This window comes from Hibiscus syriacus, unplaced genomic scaffold, assembly GCF_006381635.1.
Source record: "Hibiscus syriacus cultivar Baekdansim isolate YM2019G1 unplaced genomic scaffold, ASM638163v2 tig00111022_pilon, whole genome shotgun sequence".
In the NCBI taxonomy this organism is placed as follows: domain Eukaryota; kingdom Viridiplantae; phylum Streptophyta; class Magnoliopsida; order Malvales; family Malvaceae; genus Hibiscus; species Hibiscus syriacus.
This window is the reverse complement of record NW_024062956.1, coordinates 2,015,661-2,032,118: the sequence shown is the minus strand read 5'-3', so window position 1 is coordinate 2,032,118 and position 16,458 is coordinate 2,015,661. Positions and strand designations below refer to the sequence as shown.

Here is a 16,458-nt window from a genome sequence, read left to right as displayed (position 1 = left end):
AAATGAATGTGTAATAAGTGATAACAACTAAACATATCATAGCAATGTTCAAACTCAACTTACTAATACATGCCTAACTGAAAATGTTAAAAGTTTACACATAAAATACACATAATAGTCAAATTCGCGTTGCGATATTCAAATGAATGTGTAATAAGTGATAACAACTGAACAGATCATAGCAATGTTCAAACTCAAGTTACTAATACATGCATAACTGAAAATGTTAAAAGTTTACACATAAAATACACATAATACAACGTTTGCATTTAAAAATCACCTAAGTTAATAGTCCCAAAAGATGAAGCCGGTTGTGATTGCGATTTTGATTGCGATTTTGATTGCCTTTTTCTTGACACCATATAAAGGATTTTGATGAGGATTCATATTTTGGTAGAGGAAAAGATGATTGTGATGGCACTGGTGATCCACATGTCAACCTTGTATGACCACTTTCCTTGAATGACTACATGTAGATCTCTTCTTCTCTTCACCCTTAGACGGTATACGATCGTGACTTTTTGGTCGGCCAGGTAGCCTTCTGTCCATGGCTGGTGGCAAAACTGTTTGTAAGTCATCTGGTATGCCCCACTCAGAAGGATGTGGAATAGGGTAGATAATCTCGGCATAAGTCTGTCGATATACTTCTGTAGTGTAGCAATCCATAGCGTATGTGTTTGAATCATCTTGGTTTAGATGAAGAGCAACTTTTATAACATGGCCACACGGATAACCAGATATTTGCCATTTCATACAACTACACGTCTTTGCATTTAGATCGACAAGCCCATTTAAGTTATTATCAAGTACTTCAAAAAAAAATGTTTGAACATGGTTTAAGTCTCCATGACGTTGACTTCACAACACGTTTCGTTATCTTTTTTTCAGTCCATGGTGTAACACGATATTCCAATGTTCCTGTAAATTTAAATAAATAATACTTAGTAAAATATATGATAAGTTACGAATTTAAAGAAATAATACCTACATGGTTTCTTTTCTTGTAGTACCACTGTTGAATAGAGGCTCGAAAAAACTCCATTAACATAGTAATGGGGAATTTTCGGGAATGACGACTTAGAGCGTTGATTGATTCTGCACTATTAGACGTCATGAAACCATATCTTGCTCCAAGTTGATATACTCTTGACCATCTTTCAAACCCGAAATCTTCTAGTGTTTGAGCACACTGAGGCAAAACACGTCTTAAACAATTTATATGCTTATTAAAATCCACTTCCCGATAAGCTTTTACAGCCTTCCAGTATGTCCATTTGTAATTTTTTATACCAACAGACCTTGATTTTAGATTTCTATACAAATAAACACCACAAAGTCCATGAAAAGCATCTGGGAAACACCTTCTAATAGCATTGTCAATTGAGTTTGCCCTATTGGATATGATTGTCAGATTGCTAATAGGACCTATGCAATCCCGAAGATGCCCCATAAACCATGTTCATGAATCAGAGGTTTCAGATTTGTCAACCCCGTAAGCTATTGGCAATATCCCATTGTTAGCATCTATGGCTACTGCTAATAAGTTTACTCCAAGGTATCGACCTTTTAAATGTGCTCCGTCAACTATAATAACTGGGCTCATGCAAGTAATAAACGAACGAATCTGCAAAATCATATACACAAGAAATGTAATCATTTAAATATGAAATACATGTAACTAACAAAAATGAGTCAACAAAATTATATTGATTTACTAACCGCAGCACCAATGGCGATAAACAGCAACTCAAAGCGTCCATCTCTATCTGTTTTGATATGAGTTACCGACCCAGGATTTTTCAGCTTTAAATTGTGACAATAAGCCGACAGTTGGGCAAACGATGCTTCTGGCGACCCCCTCAACAATTTCAAGGCATAACATTTGGCTCTCCAAGCTTGAGAATATGATATACTAATCTTGAACCGAGCATTCATGTCAGTCATAATTTCATGTCCCCGATATACCATGCCATTCAAAAACATTAACTTAGCCAGAAAACCACCCAACACCTTTTTGTTTGTCTGTCTATGGTGAGGAAAAACTTGGGTTCTTGAACATCTATGTTTATCAATAAAAGTCCTAACTTGAAATATTTCGCAATCTTTTATCCTCTTTGCAATCATACGCCACGTACAGTTTTTGTCAATCATACACCTTGTTTCGAAACGATCTTTGCTTGATTTGTTAACTTTTAGTTGATAGCCATCTTCCACACATTTTGTATACAAAGCTATCTTCAAGTCTCCCTTTGTATCAAAACAATCATCTTTCTTGATACGAATAATTTTTGTGTAACAATCAACTGTTATTTTTACCAACTCTTCTTCCGGTATCTGAAGTAATTCTGGCATATTCTAGTTATACTCCCGTGGCATTTTCTTCGGGGACTTTTCTTCGGGGATTTTTTCTTCTTCTTTTTCTTCTTCAGGGTTATATGAATTATAGAATGGATGTTCAACATGTTCATTCACAGTCGTAACTTCCTCCTCATTATCATCAACAACATCTTCCTCGGCAGCGGATGTTTTATCATCAAAATTCGGGTATTGACCAATATCAAAATCATTATATGCAGGGTCTGTTTCTTCTTCTGAAACATCATCAAAATCCGAGTATTGACCAAGATCAAAGTCCGGGTATTGACCAAGATCAAATTTCAAATACCGACTAGTACTCACAATTTTTTCTGTTGGCTCATCATCGTCTAACTAGTCAATACGAAAATCGGAATTTGGTGTTGAAAGTTGATTGGGATTTGGATTAGGGAAAGGTTGTGGGTTTTGATATTGTGTTTGGTATTGGAAATATGGTGAAACAAAATTTGCTTGGTGATGAAATTGTGGTGGAACCATTAAATTTTGAGCACCATAAATTGGGGTTGAAAAACTTAGTTGATTACTACCCGTTACTGACCCAACTTCACTACTTCTAGGTTCAACAACATACAATGTAACATCATCTTGCGAAACACTAATGTAAGCAATGAATAGTTCAACATCTTCATTGTCGGTTAACAAATAAACTTTACATTTTCTCTGATAAGATAACCTAAATCCACTTAAGGGCTCTAAATTCAATTTATTTGCAACACGTAACATTAGAGTTTCATAAGTTAACTTTTTTAATGACAATTTTAGTTGAAGATTCATGGGTAAAGGCATATATTGTAAAACACCATGAACATTCTCCCATGACCCTCCAAAAACACAAATTTATCCAAACATGATCAACATTAGATGATTTCATTATTGTAAATTAATTTACTAAACAAACGAGCTACGAAACTAAAAACCTGTTGCCGGATGGGGAAGGATGTCGTTGGATATAGGAAAGGATGTCGCCGGAGAGAGTGATAGATGGAGATGGAATGAGTTGCGATTTAGGGATTTAGGTTATGAGTTGATGCTGCTGCGTAGTTATATACCCAAAACATTTGTGTTGCGAAACTAAAACCTGTTGCGAATTTGAAATTCAGCGTTGCGACAGTCAGAATCGCGTTGCGACAGTCAGAATCGCGTTGCGATAGTCAGAATCGCGTTGCGATAGTTAGAATCGCGTTGCGCTTATGTATTATCGCGTTGCGATAGTCAGAATCGCGTTACGATTATGTATTATCGCGTTGCGATTTACATATTCACGTGAATTTGGAAAATCGCAATGCGATAGTCAAAATCGCGTTGCGAATCTGGAAACTGATTTGCGATACTGGAGATCACGTTGCGATTTAGAGATCACATTGCGATTTTGTTGGTCATTTTGGCAAATCGAAAAAAAGTTGGTCAAAATCGTATATTATAAGGAATTTTCGGTCACTGAAGTTATTTTCTCTTTAAAATATTATATTTTTCATAATATTTTCGGTTGGCATGCGAAAACGTAATATTGTTCGTAATATTTTAGGTTGTATATTTTCAAGTTGTAACAAAAAAATATTATGAGGAAGATTACATTTTTAAGTTGCATATAATTTAAAATATTATTTTTTTCACATTTTTGATCGCGTTTATTTTTTACTCATTTTTCATCTTAAATTAAATTGTTTTTCTTTATAATCTCCCTAATGTGACGCGTGAATCACCACAATGAATATACGAGAAAGGGATTTGAAGTTTGACTAGGGTTTCGTTCACCATCCAAGGACAAGCGCTTAGTGAAACCCACGGGTGGATTTACTATTTTAATTTGAATTTTCTTTACTATTACTATTTACACTTTGAAGGAATTCTCTTTTTTTACTATCTAATATCATTACCATCCAAAATCACTAATGTGATGAAACTCATAAAATTAAATAATGAGACGTTTAAAGACATCCGTTTGAGTTACGGAGACAAACACATTTCATCTTGTACAATATAACAAGACTACTAAATTGGTGACAAGGACATCCATAGATTTCTTTAAATGAGACATTTTATCTTGTACAATATGAGAGACTCCTTGATTGGAACCCTTGATACATATGGTAAGAGAATTATATTAATTCTTCTGCAACTCTATAGAATATGACTGTGAATCTCTCCTTAACTTTGTGAGACGATTGTGAATCTCTCCTTAACTTTGTGGAAGATAATTATGATTATATTTGTAAGTTAAGAGAGATGTTCCTACTAGAACGTTAGTCAATGAAATGAACCTATAACTCCCAACCCAAATCATAAAGGGTAACTTACCAAACTCTCTTATAGACTGTTACCTCTATATGTACAAATGAGGATATCTTTAGGACACTATCTTTAGATCGATGCTAGGGTGATCGTAGGGATACCTCAGAATGAGATACTCTCGCACTTTTAGCAAGATTGTCTCAAAATGAGTTGCCTATGAGATGGAAAAATGGTTTATCGGTTAAATCAAAAGATATGAATTAAAATAAAATAAAACAAAATAGGTCAAAAGTGTAGAACAAATAAATCTCTGAGCATGCACTTTATAAAACTCATTAAGGGGGACAAATGTTATGCTAATCCGCTAAACTTAATATATCAAACCTCGAGACATAAACTCTAAGAGAAAGGAGGAAGAAACTGATAACATTTGTAAAGCTGGGGGTTTATATGTAGTTAGGTGGAACTTTTATCCGCTGTAAGTAGCGTAGGCGTTTGTTTTGTAGTAACTTTTATTTACTGTAATTAAATGAAATGATACTTATCCAAAGAAATGAACTGTGAAGACATAAATATAAAAAATGGAACTGATGTGTACCTAATCCACTACAAATTGCTTTTCCAGTCAAACTTAATTCAGCAAGAAAAAGAATCCCTTGTCCTTTGAAATATAATAATCTTTTGAAATTTATTATTTGTGAAGTTGGTGGCTTACTTTGAATTTCTTTTCATCGTTTTCGTTTTTATCCTATTCATTTTTTTCATCTAAAGTGATGACATACTTAACAAGAAAACTATGTGATATATTTTAGTATGTCACCTAGCAAAAATAATTCAAAAAATTGTAAAAATAAGTATAGGAGACAACCTTGAATTTTTAAAAATAATGGCCGATGAGTGGTGATTTCATAAATAAATTTGAAAGGATGCTTTATTTAAGAAAATACTCATATTTGAGGGACTAACTATATATTAAGTCATTGCTTTTACTTGAGTTGGATGCACCAAAAGAAGATGCCACTTTGACTAACCAAACAATATCAGCTAAAATTATGGGCCCGGATCATCACTTTTCCCAAAGTCTCTCACAAAACGTTGAATTTTTGACTTGTCTTCAATCATTCTGTATATTATAGGAGAGCTTTACTCTTCCCCTTCATAGTTTCCTTCTTCAGAATCAAGGCCTCACCCTCTTCTTGTATTAAGCAGACCATCAGCTCTGCAACTATCTTCTTCTTCTTCGAAAGTGTTCTGCAACTACCTCTGGTACGTTATTTGTGCTTAACTACTTGTTCTTGAATTAGGTCTCTCTCTTCTAGTTGTTTCCCTTTGTATGAATCGTTTCTTTATGTTATTTGTTCCCTTTTTAAAGCTTTGATTTTTGTGATCTTGTTTGTTTAAGTATCTGAAAGTTTGAATCTTCAAAGGTTTTAGTCCTGGGATCACCATAAAAAGTTGTTCCTTTAATGCATAGATAGCTTATTTCTCATGTTATCAAATTCCAGGATCTTTTGAGCCTTTTGGTTTAGCTTTATTGAGTGGAATAGATAGATTTTTTTCCATGTTTGATGTTCTTTTTTTTGGGGGGTTTGCAGGATTGAGTTTGTTTTAGATGGCTATGGAGCCGAAATTCACTGAATTTTCTGATTATATAAACGGCTTTAGTGTTGAGGATTTAGATGATACATTTCAACTTAGTTCTGGTCAGAACACGAATGGAACAATCGGATTCGAGTTCATTGACCCTACTCCGAATCTTAACTTTGTGAATATGAATATGAATGTTCCTGTTGCGCTTTCTGAACCTGGCTCTGGTACTCTTCTTCAACCTGTTTCTGTAAGTACGGATGGGAACTCGATTTCTACATCACAGGCTGGAGTCTGGAAGGGGAGTCTTTGTCGCCATCAGATGAGAGTGACTCGACGGATCCAGTTCTCAAGTACATAACTCAGATGCTCATGGAAGAGAACTTGGAGGAGCCTCATATGTTTAATGACTATTTGGCTCTTAAAGATACCGAGAAATCGTTATATGAAGTCCTTGTTGAGCAATATCCTCAAACTATCCAACCACAAGTTTTGCTCAATCTGGATTTGGGGAGTTCTGATAGTAATCTTTCCGGTACTACTAAAGGCCATTCGAGTACTACTATTATTGGCACCAGTAATGGAACCGGTAGTTATGTTGATCATCAGGGAGTTGGTGAGGTTCGAGAGCCGGCGCCTTCCTTGTTACAAGCTCCTCTTAATGGTGACTACAATTTCCAACCCACTTTGCAACAGCCGAGTTTACAGTTTCCTGTCAATTCAACTACTAGCTTGAGTAACACAGGTAATGGGACGATGGAATCTTCTGTGAGAGAGCTTCTAGCTCAGAATGTCTTCAATGATAAGGAATCTGTTTTGCAGTTCCAAAGAGGGTTCGAGGAAGCTAGTAAATTCCTCCCGAGTAGTAATCAGTTGATTATTGATCTAGAAAGCAGTACATTTCGTATGGGGCAAAAGGGGAAGGCTTCAAGTGCTGTTGTCAAGGGGGGTAAGGAAGAGCAGGAGAACTCACACGAGGGATTGAGGGGTAGGAAAAATCATGTACGGGATATCGAGGATTCGGAAGAAGAGAGGAGTAACAAGCAATCAGCAACATATACGGAAGAGAGTGAATTGTCGGATATGTTTGATAAGGTGTTACTCTATCCTGAAGGACAACCTATCTGTTGCTTTGGTGATGAAAGTGTGCAGCACAGAGAAACCAAAGCCTTGCAGCAGAAAGAACAGTCGAATGGAATAGGTGTTGAAAAAACTCGGTCTAGAAAACAAGGGAAGAAGGAAACAGTGGATTTAAGGACTCTTCTAATTCTCTGTGCACAGGCTATATCCGCTGATGATCATAGAACTGCCGGCGAACTACTGAAGCAGATTAAAGACAACTCTACTCCTCTCGGTGATGGAATGCAGAGGCTGGCTCATGTCTTTGCGAATGGCCTCGAGGCACGCTTGGATGGTAGCGGAACCGTAATTCAAAACTTTTATGCGTCTCTAGCTTCCAAGAAGAGAACAGCTGCTGATATGCTGAAGTCTTACAAAGGATACCTTAGTGCTTGTCCGTTTAAGAAGCTACCAATTATGTATGGAAATAAAATGATTTACCACATGGCTGGGAACGCAAGTGCCCTTCATATTGTAGATTTCGGTATCCTGTATGGCTTCCAGTGGCCTATTCTTATCCAACATCTCTCAAAGAGACCTGGTGGGCCTCCTAAGCTACGCATAACCGGAATAGAGCTTCCCCAACGTGGTTTCCGCCCAGCAGAAAGGATTGAAGCAACAGGTCGTCGCTTAGCAAATTATTGCAAGCGCTTTAATGTTCCATTTGAGTACAAGGCGATAGCAGTTCAAAACTGGGAAAATATTCGAGTAGAGGATATCAAGATTAATAGCAATGAGTTTCTTGCTGTAAATTCCCTTTTTCGGTTCGAGAATCTGCTTGATGAGACTTCTGAAGTGGACTGTCCAAGGAATGCCGTGCTAAAGTTGATCTGGAAAATGAACCCTGATATTTTCGTTCACTCCATAATTAATGGATCTTACAACTCTCCCTACTTTGTTACAAGATTCAAGGAGGCTCTATTCCATCTTTCTTCCGTATTCGATATGTTTGATAACACGTTACCTCGTGATGAGCATGCAAGGTTGATGTTCGAAAGTGAGTTTTACGGGCAGGAAGCAGTGAATGTTATAGCATGCGAGGGCCCTGCGAGGGTGCAGAGGCCAGAGACGTACAAGCAATGGCAGATTCGGATGATGAGATCAGGGTTCAACCCACTTCCATTGAACCAGGAACTAATGAAGTTACTTCGGAATAAACTGAAGGCTTGGTACCACAAAGATTTTGTAATTGATGAACACAATCACTGGATGTTGCAGGGATGGAAGGGCAGGATTCTTTATGCAACCTCCTGTTGGATACCTGCACAGAAGTCCTGATCAGAATTTGGGCCGGAACTGAGAACATGACTAAGATATTTAATTTTCGAGGAACAATGAGCATCGATAGACTTCAAAATACAAAGGTAGCCCTTTCTCACAAGATTAAATTTTCTGCCTTGCTTTCTCTTGATATGCATGTGCACATAATAGGCATACTTGCATATATACAGGCTTGTTTGCCTTCTGGATTATAGGTTGGAAGACTTAATGCAGCGTATTAGTTTTCAGTTGTTTAATTAATTAGCTGACTTTGCTTCTTTCGTTTTTGCCCGGATTACAGACAGCGATGCGCGCTTCCTTTCCAAAGAATCTTAAGGAGTTGGAGGATTCCAGTTACATTCTCTATTTTCTAGATATTTCCTGTACATTAAGTGATAGCAAGTGATCGAATGATGGGGCAAATTATCTATGATCCTGCTCTTTTACCCCCCCTTAGACTACATATTTTCCTGCTAGCTTTCATGTTGTGATGTTTTGTTGTTTGTAAATTATGTACGAGTTTGATGTACTGCATATTTGTTCAATATTAGTACTAGATTATGAAACTCATTTTTTGTGGAAAGTGGAAGCTTTTATAAGTATTCAAGACACGTAAAAATCCGTATAACGGGAAATGTTAAGCATCCCAAAATTTATATATAAATACTCATCTGCAGTTCATGCAACAATATGTTTATATAGTATACGGTTAAAAGCTCTAAGTTGACATTTTTCTTCTTCCTTAGATTAGATTGTGGATTCAATATTCATTAAGAGTAAAATTCCGTTTTTACTCTCATTTGACAAGTCGTCTCATGAGGGAGTGGAGAAAATTGACAACATGAGGGAGTGGAGAAAATTGACAACTTTTCCAATCTTGTTCCTTAGACTTGGATTTTGTCACACAATTTAATCCTGATTGGAGTGAAAGCTTAGGGAAAGGAAAAACTTGTTAAGTTTCAGGACTAATTTGGATAAAACAAGGTTCCAGGATTAAGTTGGGAAAAATTACCAAGTTCAAGGACGGACAGGGATAAAAAAATTTAGGGAATAAGTAAAAAAGTTAACAAGTACAGGGACTAAATATTCTTTTATACCAAAAAGTTGGGTTTATATTTGATTTTGGGCCTTGAAACAAGACCCAATGGATGACTCTCGCACTTGGGAAAACTTCTTTATATTTTCTTGTTGGATAAAAATATAGTATTTAATTAAAACCCTGGCACCGTGGGACTAAAACCTCGTCTCTTTTCTTTGCCATAGCCGCCTCATTCCTTTCAATCTCTTTTAAACATCGAATTTTCGTATATTCTCTCTCGAAGCTCTGTCAATGGCGAAGAACAAAAGAGAACGAAACCAAAATCCACAGCCATTTTTGGCTGATGACGATTCCGTCGCCTCCAGAAGGAAACACTCCAAAGCTCTCAAACACCACCAGAAGCAAGACAAAGTATAATTTAGCTTCCCGCCTTAAATTTTTCTTTTGATTTTTTTTTAAATTCCGCGTGTGTGTGCCAGATGATTTCGTCGGGGATGAGCTCGAAAATCTTGAAAGAAGCACTGCTTCAACAAAAGGAAATAGAAGAGGAAGCGTCAGGAGGGAACACTGAGACCGCGTTTCGTTCGGTTGAAGAAGAGAATAACAAACATGAAGAAGAAGAGGATATTGACGATTTTGGGGGATTTTCTGAGACACAAAGTCAATTTGGCAACTATGACGTAACTACATTTTATTTAATTAAACTTTTCATCATTAATTTCCGAACTGATTGTCTTTACTTGTATGCTCTTTTAGTCCTTAGACTCTATTTTCTGTTACCGTTTCCTTTTGATTCCAAATATGAACAATTAAAATTTTAATTTTTATGTAGAAAATGTCGGGTTTTTGTTACAATGCCAAATATGATTTTTTTCTTTTTAGCAAATTTGAGATATGTAAGCAAATAGCTGAAAGCAAGTCTCAGAAGTAACAAGCAAATGAAATTTCTTAGTATTTTTTATTTGCTGTTTGCAGACTATTGCAATTGTTCTTGTTAATCAAAACACTCTACTTTTATTTTATGTTATAGGAACAAATTGATGAGGATGACGAGAAATTGCTTGAGGCATTCTTATCAAAGGATGCTGGTCCACAGAGAACACTTGCAGACGTTATAATTCAAAAGATCAAGGAGAATGATGAAAAAGTTGCTTCAGGTAACATATTAAATTGATTATATTTGGTTATTTAATATATTGTGAAAGGATTTTGCCTCATGAAAAATGAGGTATGATGGTTCAATTTGTTAAATTGCAGAAACACGTCCTATGCCTAAGTTGGATGACTCTCTCATAGATTTGTATAAGGGGTAATATTCCTCCCCTTTTGTTTGTAAGATTTTTTTCTTATAAAAGAAATTGCAGAACCCCTAAAATGTGGATATGAACTAAATGTGCAGAGTTGGCAAGTTTCTGAACAAATACACAGCAGGGAAAATGCCCAAAGCCTTTAAACACATTCCTTCAATGCAACTCTGGGAGGATGTTTTGTACTTGACTCAGCCTGAGAATTGGTCTCCAAATGCTATGTTTCAAGCCACAAGAATATTTGCTTCCAATTTGGGTGCTAAGAAGGCAGAACGTTTTTATAGACTAGTTTTGCTTCCTCGCGTGAGAGATGATATTAGGAAAAATAAGCGACTTCATTTTGCTCTCTATCAGTCTTTGAAGAAGGCTCTATACAAACCTGCTGCATTTAACAAGGGAATATTGTTTCCATTATGTAAGGTATACAACTTTCTGCCTACCAAAATGAATCTTTGGCTTCTATTTTTACTTTTCTACCTGACCAAATCAAGGTATCCTTATCTTCATTATGCATTCCCTTTTTGCTATTACTGCTGTCAGCTTGTAGCCTCAAGTTGTCTCTTTCAGATTGATATTACAGCATCATGATTTTTCACGATTTCTCTCATTTTTTGTTTGTTTGCAAAAGGATAACATAAATTCTGGGCTATTGGCTGTGTTAGAGATTATAGTTGGATTGTATGATTGGCTGTTTTCTGTTATTTTAACATTAAAGTTCTCCTTTTTTCCCCATGATCTTTTTCAGTCGGGGACATGCAATCTCAGGGAGGCAGTTATCGTTGGGAGTGTTCTTGAAAAAGTCTCCATTCCTATGCTTCATTCAAGGTATTTTACTCATGGTTTAGTTATGTCAAACTTATTATCATAGTTTTTACTGTTGTTGCTGGATGTTGCATTGAAAGTAGATTTATTTATGCCAAAATAAGAAACACAATAAGATGTGTGGATGGGAGTTTGCCAGTGAGGATCTTCCTGTTGGCTTTGGTAAAATTTGTGGGCACCCTGTAGCTCTTTGTTGAAACTGAAATAATATCCTATTCTGTAGGAATCATTTAAAATTAGCACTTGTTGTAGATATTTTTTCTCTTCTTTAGAAGAAATCTGATGAAGAAAGATGCAAGGGTGGCTGGATTTATTAATCTTAAAAGCAAGTTAATTGCTTATATAATATTTCATGTTTGGCTTGAACAAAAAAAAAAGAATGAGGCCTTTGGTCAATAAATAAAATTCAAATTCAACAACAAATTAACTGGTTGATATGAATTTCAGATTCTTTTTTTATCGAAATCTGTTAATATATTCATATTTTAAAATATATTATTTCAAAAAACAAAATACCCTTTTCTTTTGAACAAGCCAAAAAGAATAAAAATGGAATTATACAATTGTAGTTAGAGCGATTCATGCATAATAGAATTATGATTTTATTCAATTAGGAACGTTTTTTAAAATATATATACATATTCCTGTTGGGTCAAGATGATCATGAAATTGATGTTCTGGACGTGGTGGGTTTATTCCATTTTCACTCTTAAGGCTGCTGGATTTTCATTTTAATTGTTCACGATATGATGATAATGGAAACGTCTAATTTGTAAATGGAATTGCAGTGTTGCATTAATGAAGCTTGCAGAAATGGAATACTGTGGCACAACAAGGTATTATAATGTTGACATTTCTTCTTTCTTGTGCCCCTCTCTAGCTATCTCTCTTTCTTATATACACAAACAATGTAACAGGCGTACATGCTCTTGTTGAAGCAAAAAATGTATATGGTAGTAGAAAGAACCTCTTAAGATGTTTATCTGGATCTCTTGTTGATATGAAGGAACGATTTTTTTTATTGCTTTTTCTTACAAACCGTGTAATGTTTATCTTTAAATTGTTGCAGTTATTTTATCAAGCTACTTTTGGAGAAGAAATATGCTCTGCCATACCGTGTTGTTGATGCTGTTGTTGCTCATTTTATGAGATTTCTTGAAGATACAAGGATAATGCCTGTAATATGGCATCAGTCACTTCTGGCTTTTGTGCAACGGTCAGTAAACTTGTTGGAGATATCATTTTCCTCTTGAGCATATCACTTCAGAGTTCATTTTTATGGATCAAATTTTAATTATGAGTTTGAGATAAGATCACAATTTTTTTCTAAGGAAATATATTGTCCAGCATCAATGAATTATTCTTACTTTTGCTTCTCTGATTGACAAAAATTAATGGAAGGAAATGGATGAGAGAAAATAGTGCTAGTAATGGAGATACACTGTCCCCCTTTCCTTTTCACAGCTATAATAACACTGCTGGTCAGTGGCTATGCTATACTTGTCAGCCATATTGTTGAATAGTTGTTCTATTTGAAAAACACTTCAAGTTTCTTGATCTTCCTTTTCTGTTATTAAATGATCTTTTGGACGTTTCTTGAAGGGGGCCTCTGTTCATTTAAGAAAGTGAGGAGACATTTTATATTGTCTTTTCGTCATGGAGGAACATTGAGGTATAGTGAAAATTGAAGGTCAAGATATCGTTTCAGTCATCATTTTCTTTGATGGTTGCTCTGTCCACATTTTCTTTTCTCTTTTAGGTTATATTTGTAGCTAAAGATTTCTGGTTTGAACTTAGTAAAATGTGGGAAAAAATAAATTGGGAGGGTGCAGGTGATGCATATTTCCTTCTGTGCTTTGATCTGATGAATTTAGCCTAAAATTGTGAAGGGATATTTCATGATTTAGAAGTTATTCAAATTCTAGTCTTCTGAAGGAACATTTAGTACATCCTTAATATTTCACAAGCTCGTACCACATATTCTCCTGGTATTAAACTTTTTTATGTCAATACTTGCAGGTACAAAAATGAACTGCGCAAGGAAGATAAAGATAACCTCAGGATTCTACTTGAGACACAAAAGCATAAATTAGTAAGACATCTCTGCATTTCTTTCTCACTCTCAATGGACACACATTCACATGGGTACTGATAATAGATACTTTTAATTTCTTGATATAGGTTACTCCTGAAATTATGAGGGAGCTAGATAACAGCCGCAATCGAGGCGAGGTGGATGATCCTATGGTATTAGATATCCTCTCTTTTTTTCCAAGTGCATGTTATTTTTCTCTGAATATAAGAAGAGACAACTTATAAATTTTGTTCATTTATTGTGGTAATGGTGCTTGTTTATAATTATTTATTTGCTCTGAGTTTTTCAGAAGATGTCACACAGAGTAATGTGTTCAAGGAATAACTAGTACATAAATGTATGGAATATATCTTGTACTGCTATAGAAAGCAAGGTATTAAAAACTAGGATGCAAGTTTTACCGTTTCTGAAGGGAAGAATATTAAGAATTAACATGCATTAATCTTAAAGCAAGAATTAACTTTAAGGTGGAAAATTGAATGGCTCTTGATTTTAATGTTTTCTGCTAAAGAAAAAGCAGACTTGTATCAATTTTATAAACTGGGTTTAGCATATATCTTCGTTTTCTGGTTCAATGAAGTTGCCTATATCTGTATGCTATCTTATTTACACCTGCATGAGTTCAAGTGTCATATGGGTACATTTCAATATAATATTCGGTATCGTTAAATACATAGTGTAATGCAAGGTTTTGGCTGTGGAAGATGAGTGATATATTATATTGTATTTCTCTGTTTTTCTCTTATAGGTTTGTTTGTGTAGGTTTTGTTTTTTGTTTCCTTGACTTAATATTACCATCATCCGTTCATGTGATCAATAAAACTATCGAGGAAGACAGGTTTGATATTCCTGAGGTACCTATGGAGGAGGATTAATCTGCTGATCCGATTAATGCCTTGGTATGAATAGACTCCTGCTGCTGCAATTTATATATTTAGTTTTCTTTAAATGCAGTCAAAAGCTGTTGTAATTGTTATTTAATCGTTTTGTGCGAGTCTGTTAGCTTAGTTCTTATATAATATGAGGAGCAACAACAAAGCACATTTTTTACTGTTGAACAAAAGTTGAAAATTTAGTTGGATTTGATCGATGATGCAGGTTTTGAGTTACTACCTGCTTGGCATTGTTTTTAGCCTCTAAAGTAGGTTTGGAATGCCATGTTTGAGATTGGGTTGGGTGTATTTATTTAATTTTTTAAAAAGGTTTTGATGATCATATTCACGAGTGTCTTGAACTTTTAAAAGATAATATGTTTTTTTAACTTGTCGTTAGGGTTGCACATAATTCGGATTTCAATCCGATCCGGATCGGTTTTTATCCGATCCGGTTTTTCCCCATAGAAAAAAAACCGGTTTATAAAATAACCGGTTCGGTTTTTAACCGGTTTGGAGGGCCGGATATCCTAACTGGTGTAACCGGTTTCGGTTTTAAAAAAACCGGTTTTTCTAAAAAACCGGTTATAAAAAAACCGATTTTAATATTCCAGATTGCTCATAGGGAACCGATTCCCCCCAAGGGGGTACCGATTCCTCACTGAATGGTTTGGCTCCGAGATTTCCGGAATGCTCGGAGGGAACCGATTCCCCCATAGGGGTACCGATTCTCCCCTATTCAACGGTCGAAATATTTGAATTTTATACTTAGGGAACCGATTCCCTATGAGATGAAACCGATTCCCTATGAGAGGGTACCGATTCCCTCATGCTCCAAGCATTTTTATTAAATGTTTTCACACTTAAACGGCTATATTATCTTCATTAATTATCACTAACGTTCAGAAGTGATTCAAGGTGTATTTAAGCAAGCTTAGAAGCCATTGATCAAAGACAAGAAACATCAAGCAACTATAATCAAGAGAGAATCAAAGAGAAAGCATCAAACCTCAAGTTCGATAAATTCAAATACTTAATTGAAATACTTAATTAACTCAACATAATTGAAATACTTAAATACTTCCAAGTTTGATGAATTCAAATACTTAAAAACTTCAAAGTTCGATAAATTCAAATACTTAAAAACTTCAAGTTCGATAATTGAAACAAAGTTTACGATAATTGAAATAAAGTTATAAAATAAACTATATTGCTATCTCTTCTTCATCATCTTCGCCTTCTTCGTTTGGAGGGGATATTCCAAGTTCGACTTCTTCAATGTGTAAGTTTGCTTCCAAATCGGAATCAATTGCATCTTCTAGGGTGGTGATATGTTGCTTACGAGCCGCTCCATCCAAATAATCCTTTAAACAAATGCATACTTTCACCGACTCGGGACTTAGTCTTGATCTCCGTTGTGATATAACCCTGCCACTAATAGAAAAAGCGGATTCCGAAGCTACCGTAGAAGCTTGGACGGTTAGTAAATCACGGGCCATGGCGGCTAGAATCGGAAATTGTGCTTCCTTTTCTTTCCACCAAGCCAAAATATCCAAACTTTCAAACTCTTCAAATGTCATTTTTGATAGAAAATCGCATGACATGTAATTTCCCAACTCGCTACTTGGGGTGGTAGTACGTGATCGTTTGGATTGAGAATTTACAAGAGTGTTAAAAAGATTCAAATTTATGTTACTTGGACGTCTACTAGATGATTCCGCATTCATTCTCATTTGATCGTGTATTACA

The 16,458-nt window shown here is 35.5% G+C and overlaps 1 protein-coding gene, 1 non-coding gene and 1 pseudogene across 2 annotated transcripts; all 3 read left to right on the top strand.

Annotated features, from left to right (window-relative positions):
* Positions 1-5,782: 5,782 nt before the first annotated feature.
* On the top strand, positions 5,783-8,859 carry LOC120150423 (annotated as a pseudogene).
* Positions 8,860-9,838: 979 nt separating this feature from the next.
* On the top strand, positions 9,839-14,755 carry LOC120150245 (bystin-like). Its single transcript, XM_039162934.1, has 11 exons — positions 9,839-10,024; positions 10,093-10,293; positions 10,644-10,770; positions 10,871-10,922; positions 11,013-11,340; positions 11,666-11,745; positions 12,531-12,578; positions 12,812-12,958; positions 13,762-13,834; positions 13,924-13,996; positions 14,633-14,755. Exons 1-11 carry the CDS (start codon positions 9,905-9,907, stop codon positions 14,710-14,712), a joined length of 1,329 nt encoding a protein of 442 aa, XP_039018865.1. The 5' UTR covers positions 9,839-9,904; the 3' UTR covers positions 14,713-14,755.
* On the top strand, positions 13,363-13,484 carry LOC120150670. Its single transcript, XR_005518547.1, has one exon. It is a non-coding gene; the product is annotated as a small nucleolar RNA snoR111 (small nucleolar RNA).
* Positions 14,756-16,458: the final 1,703 nt, after the last annotated feature.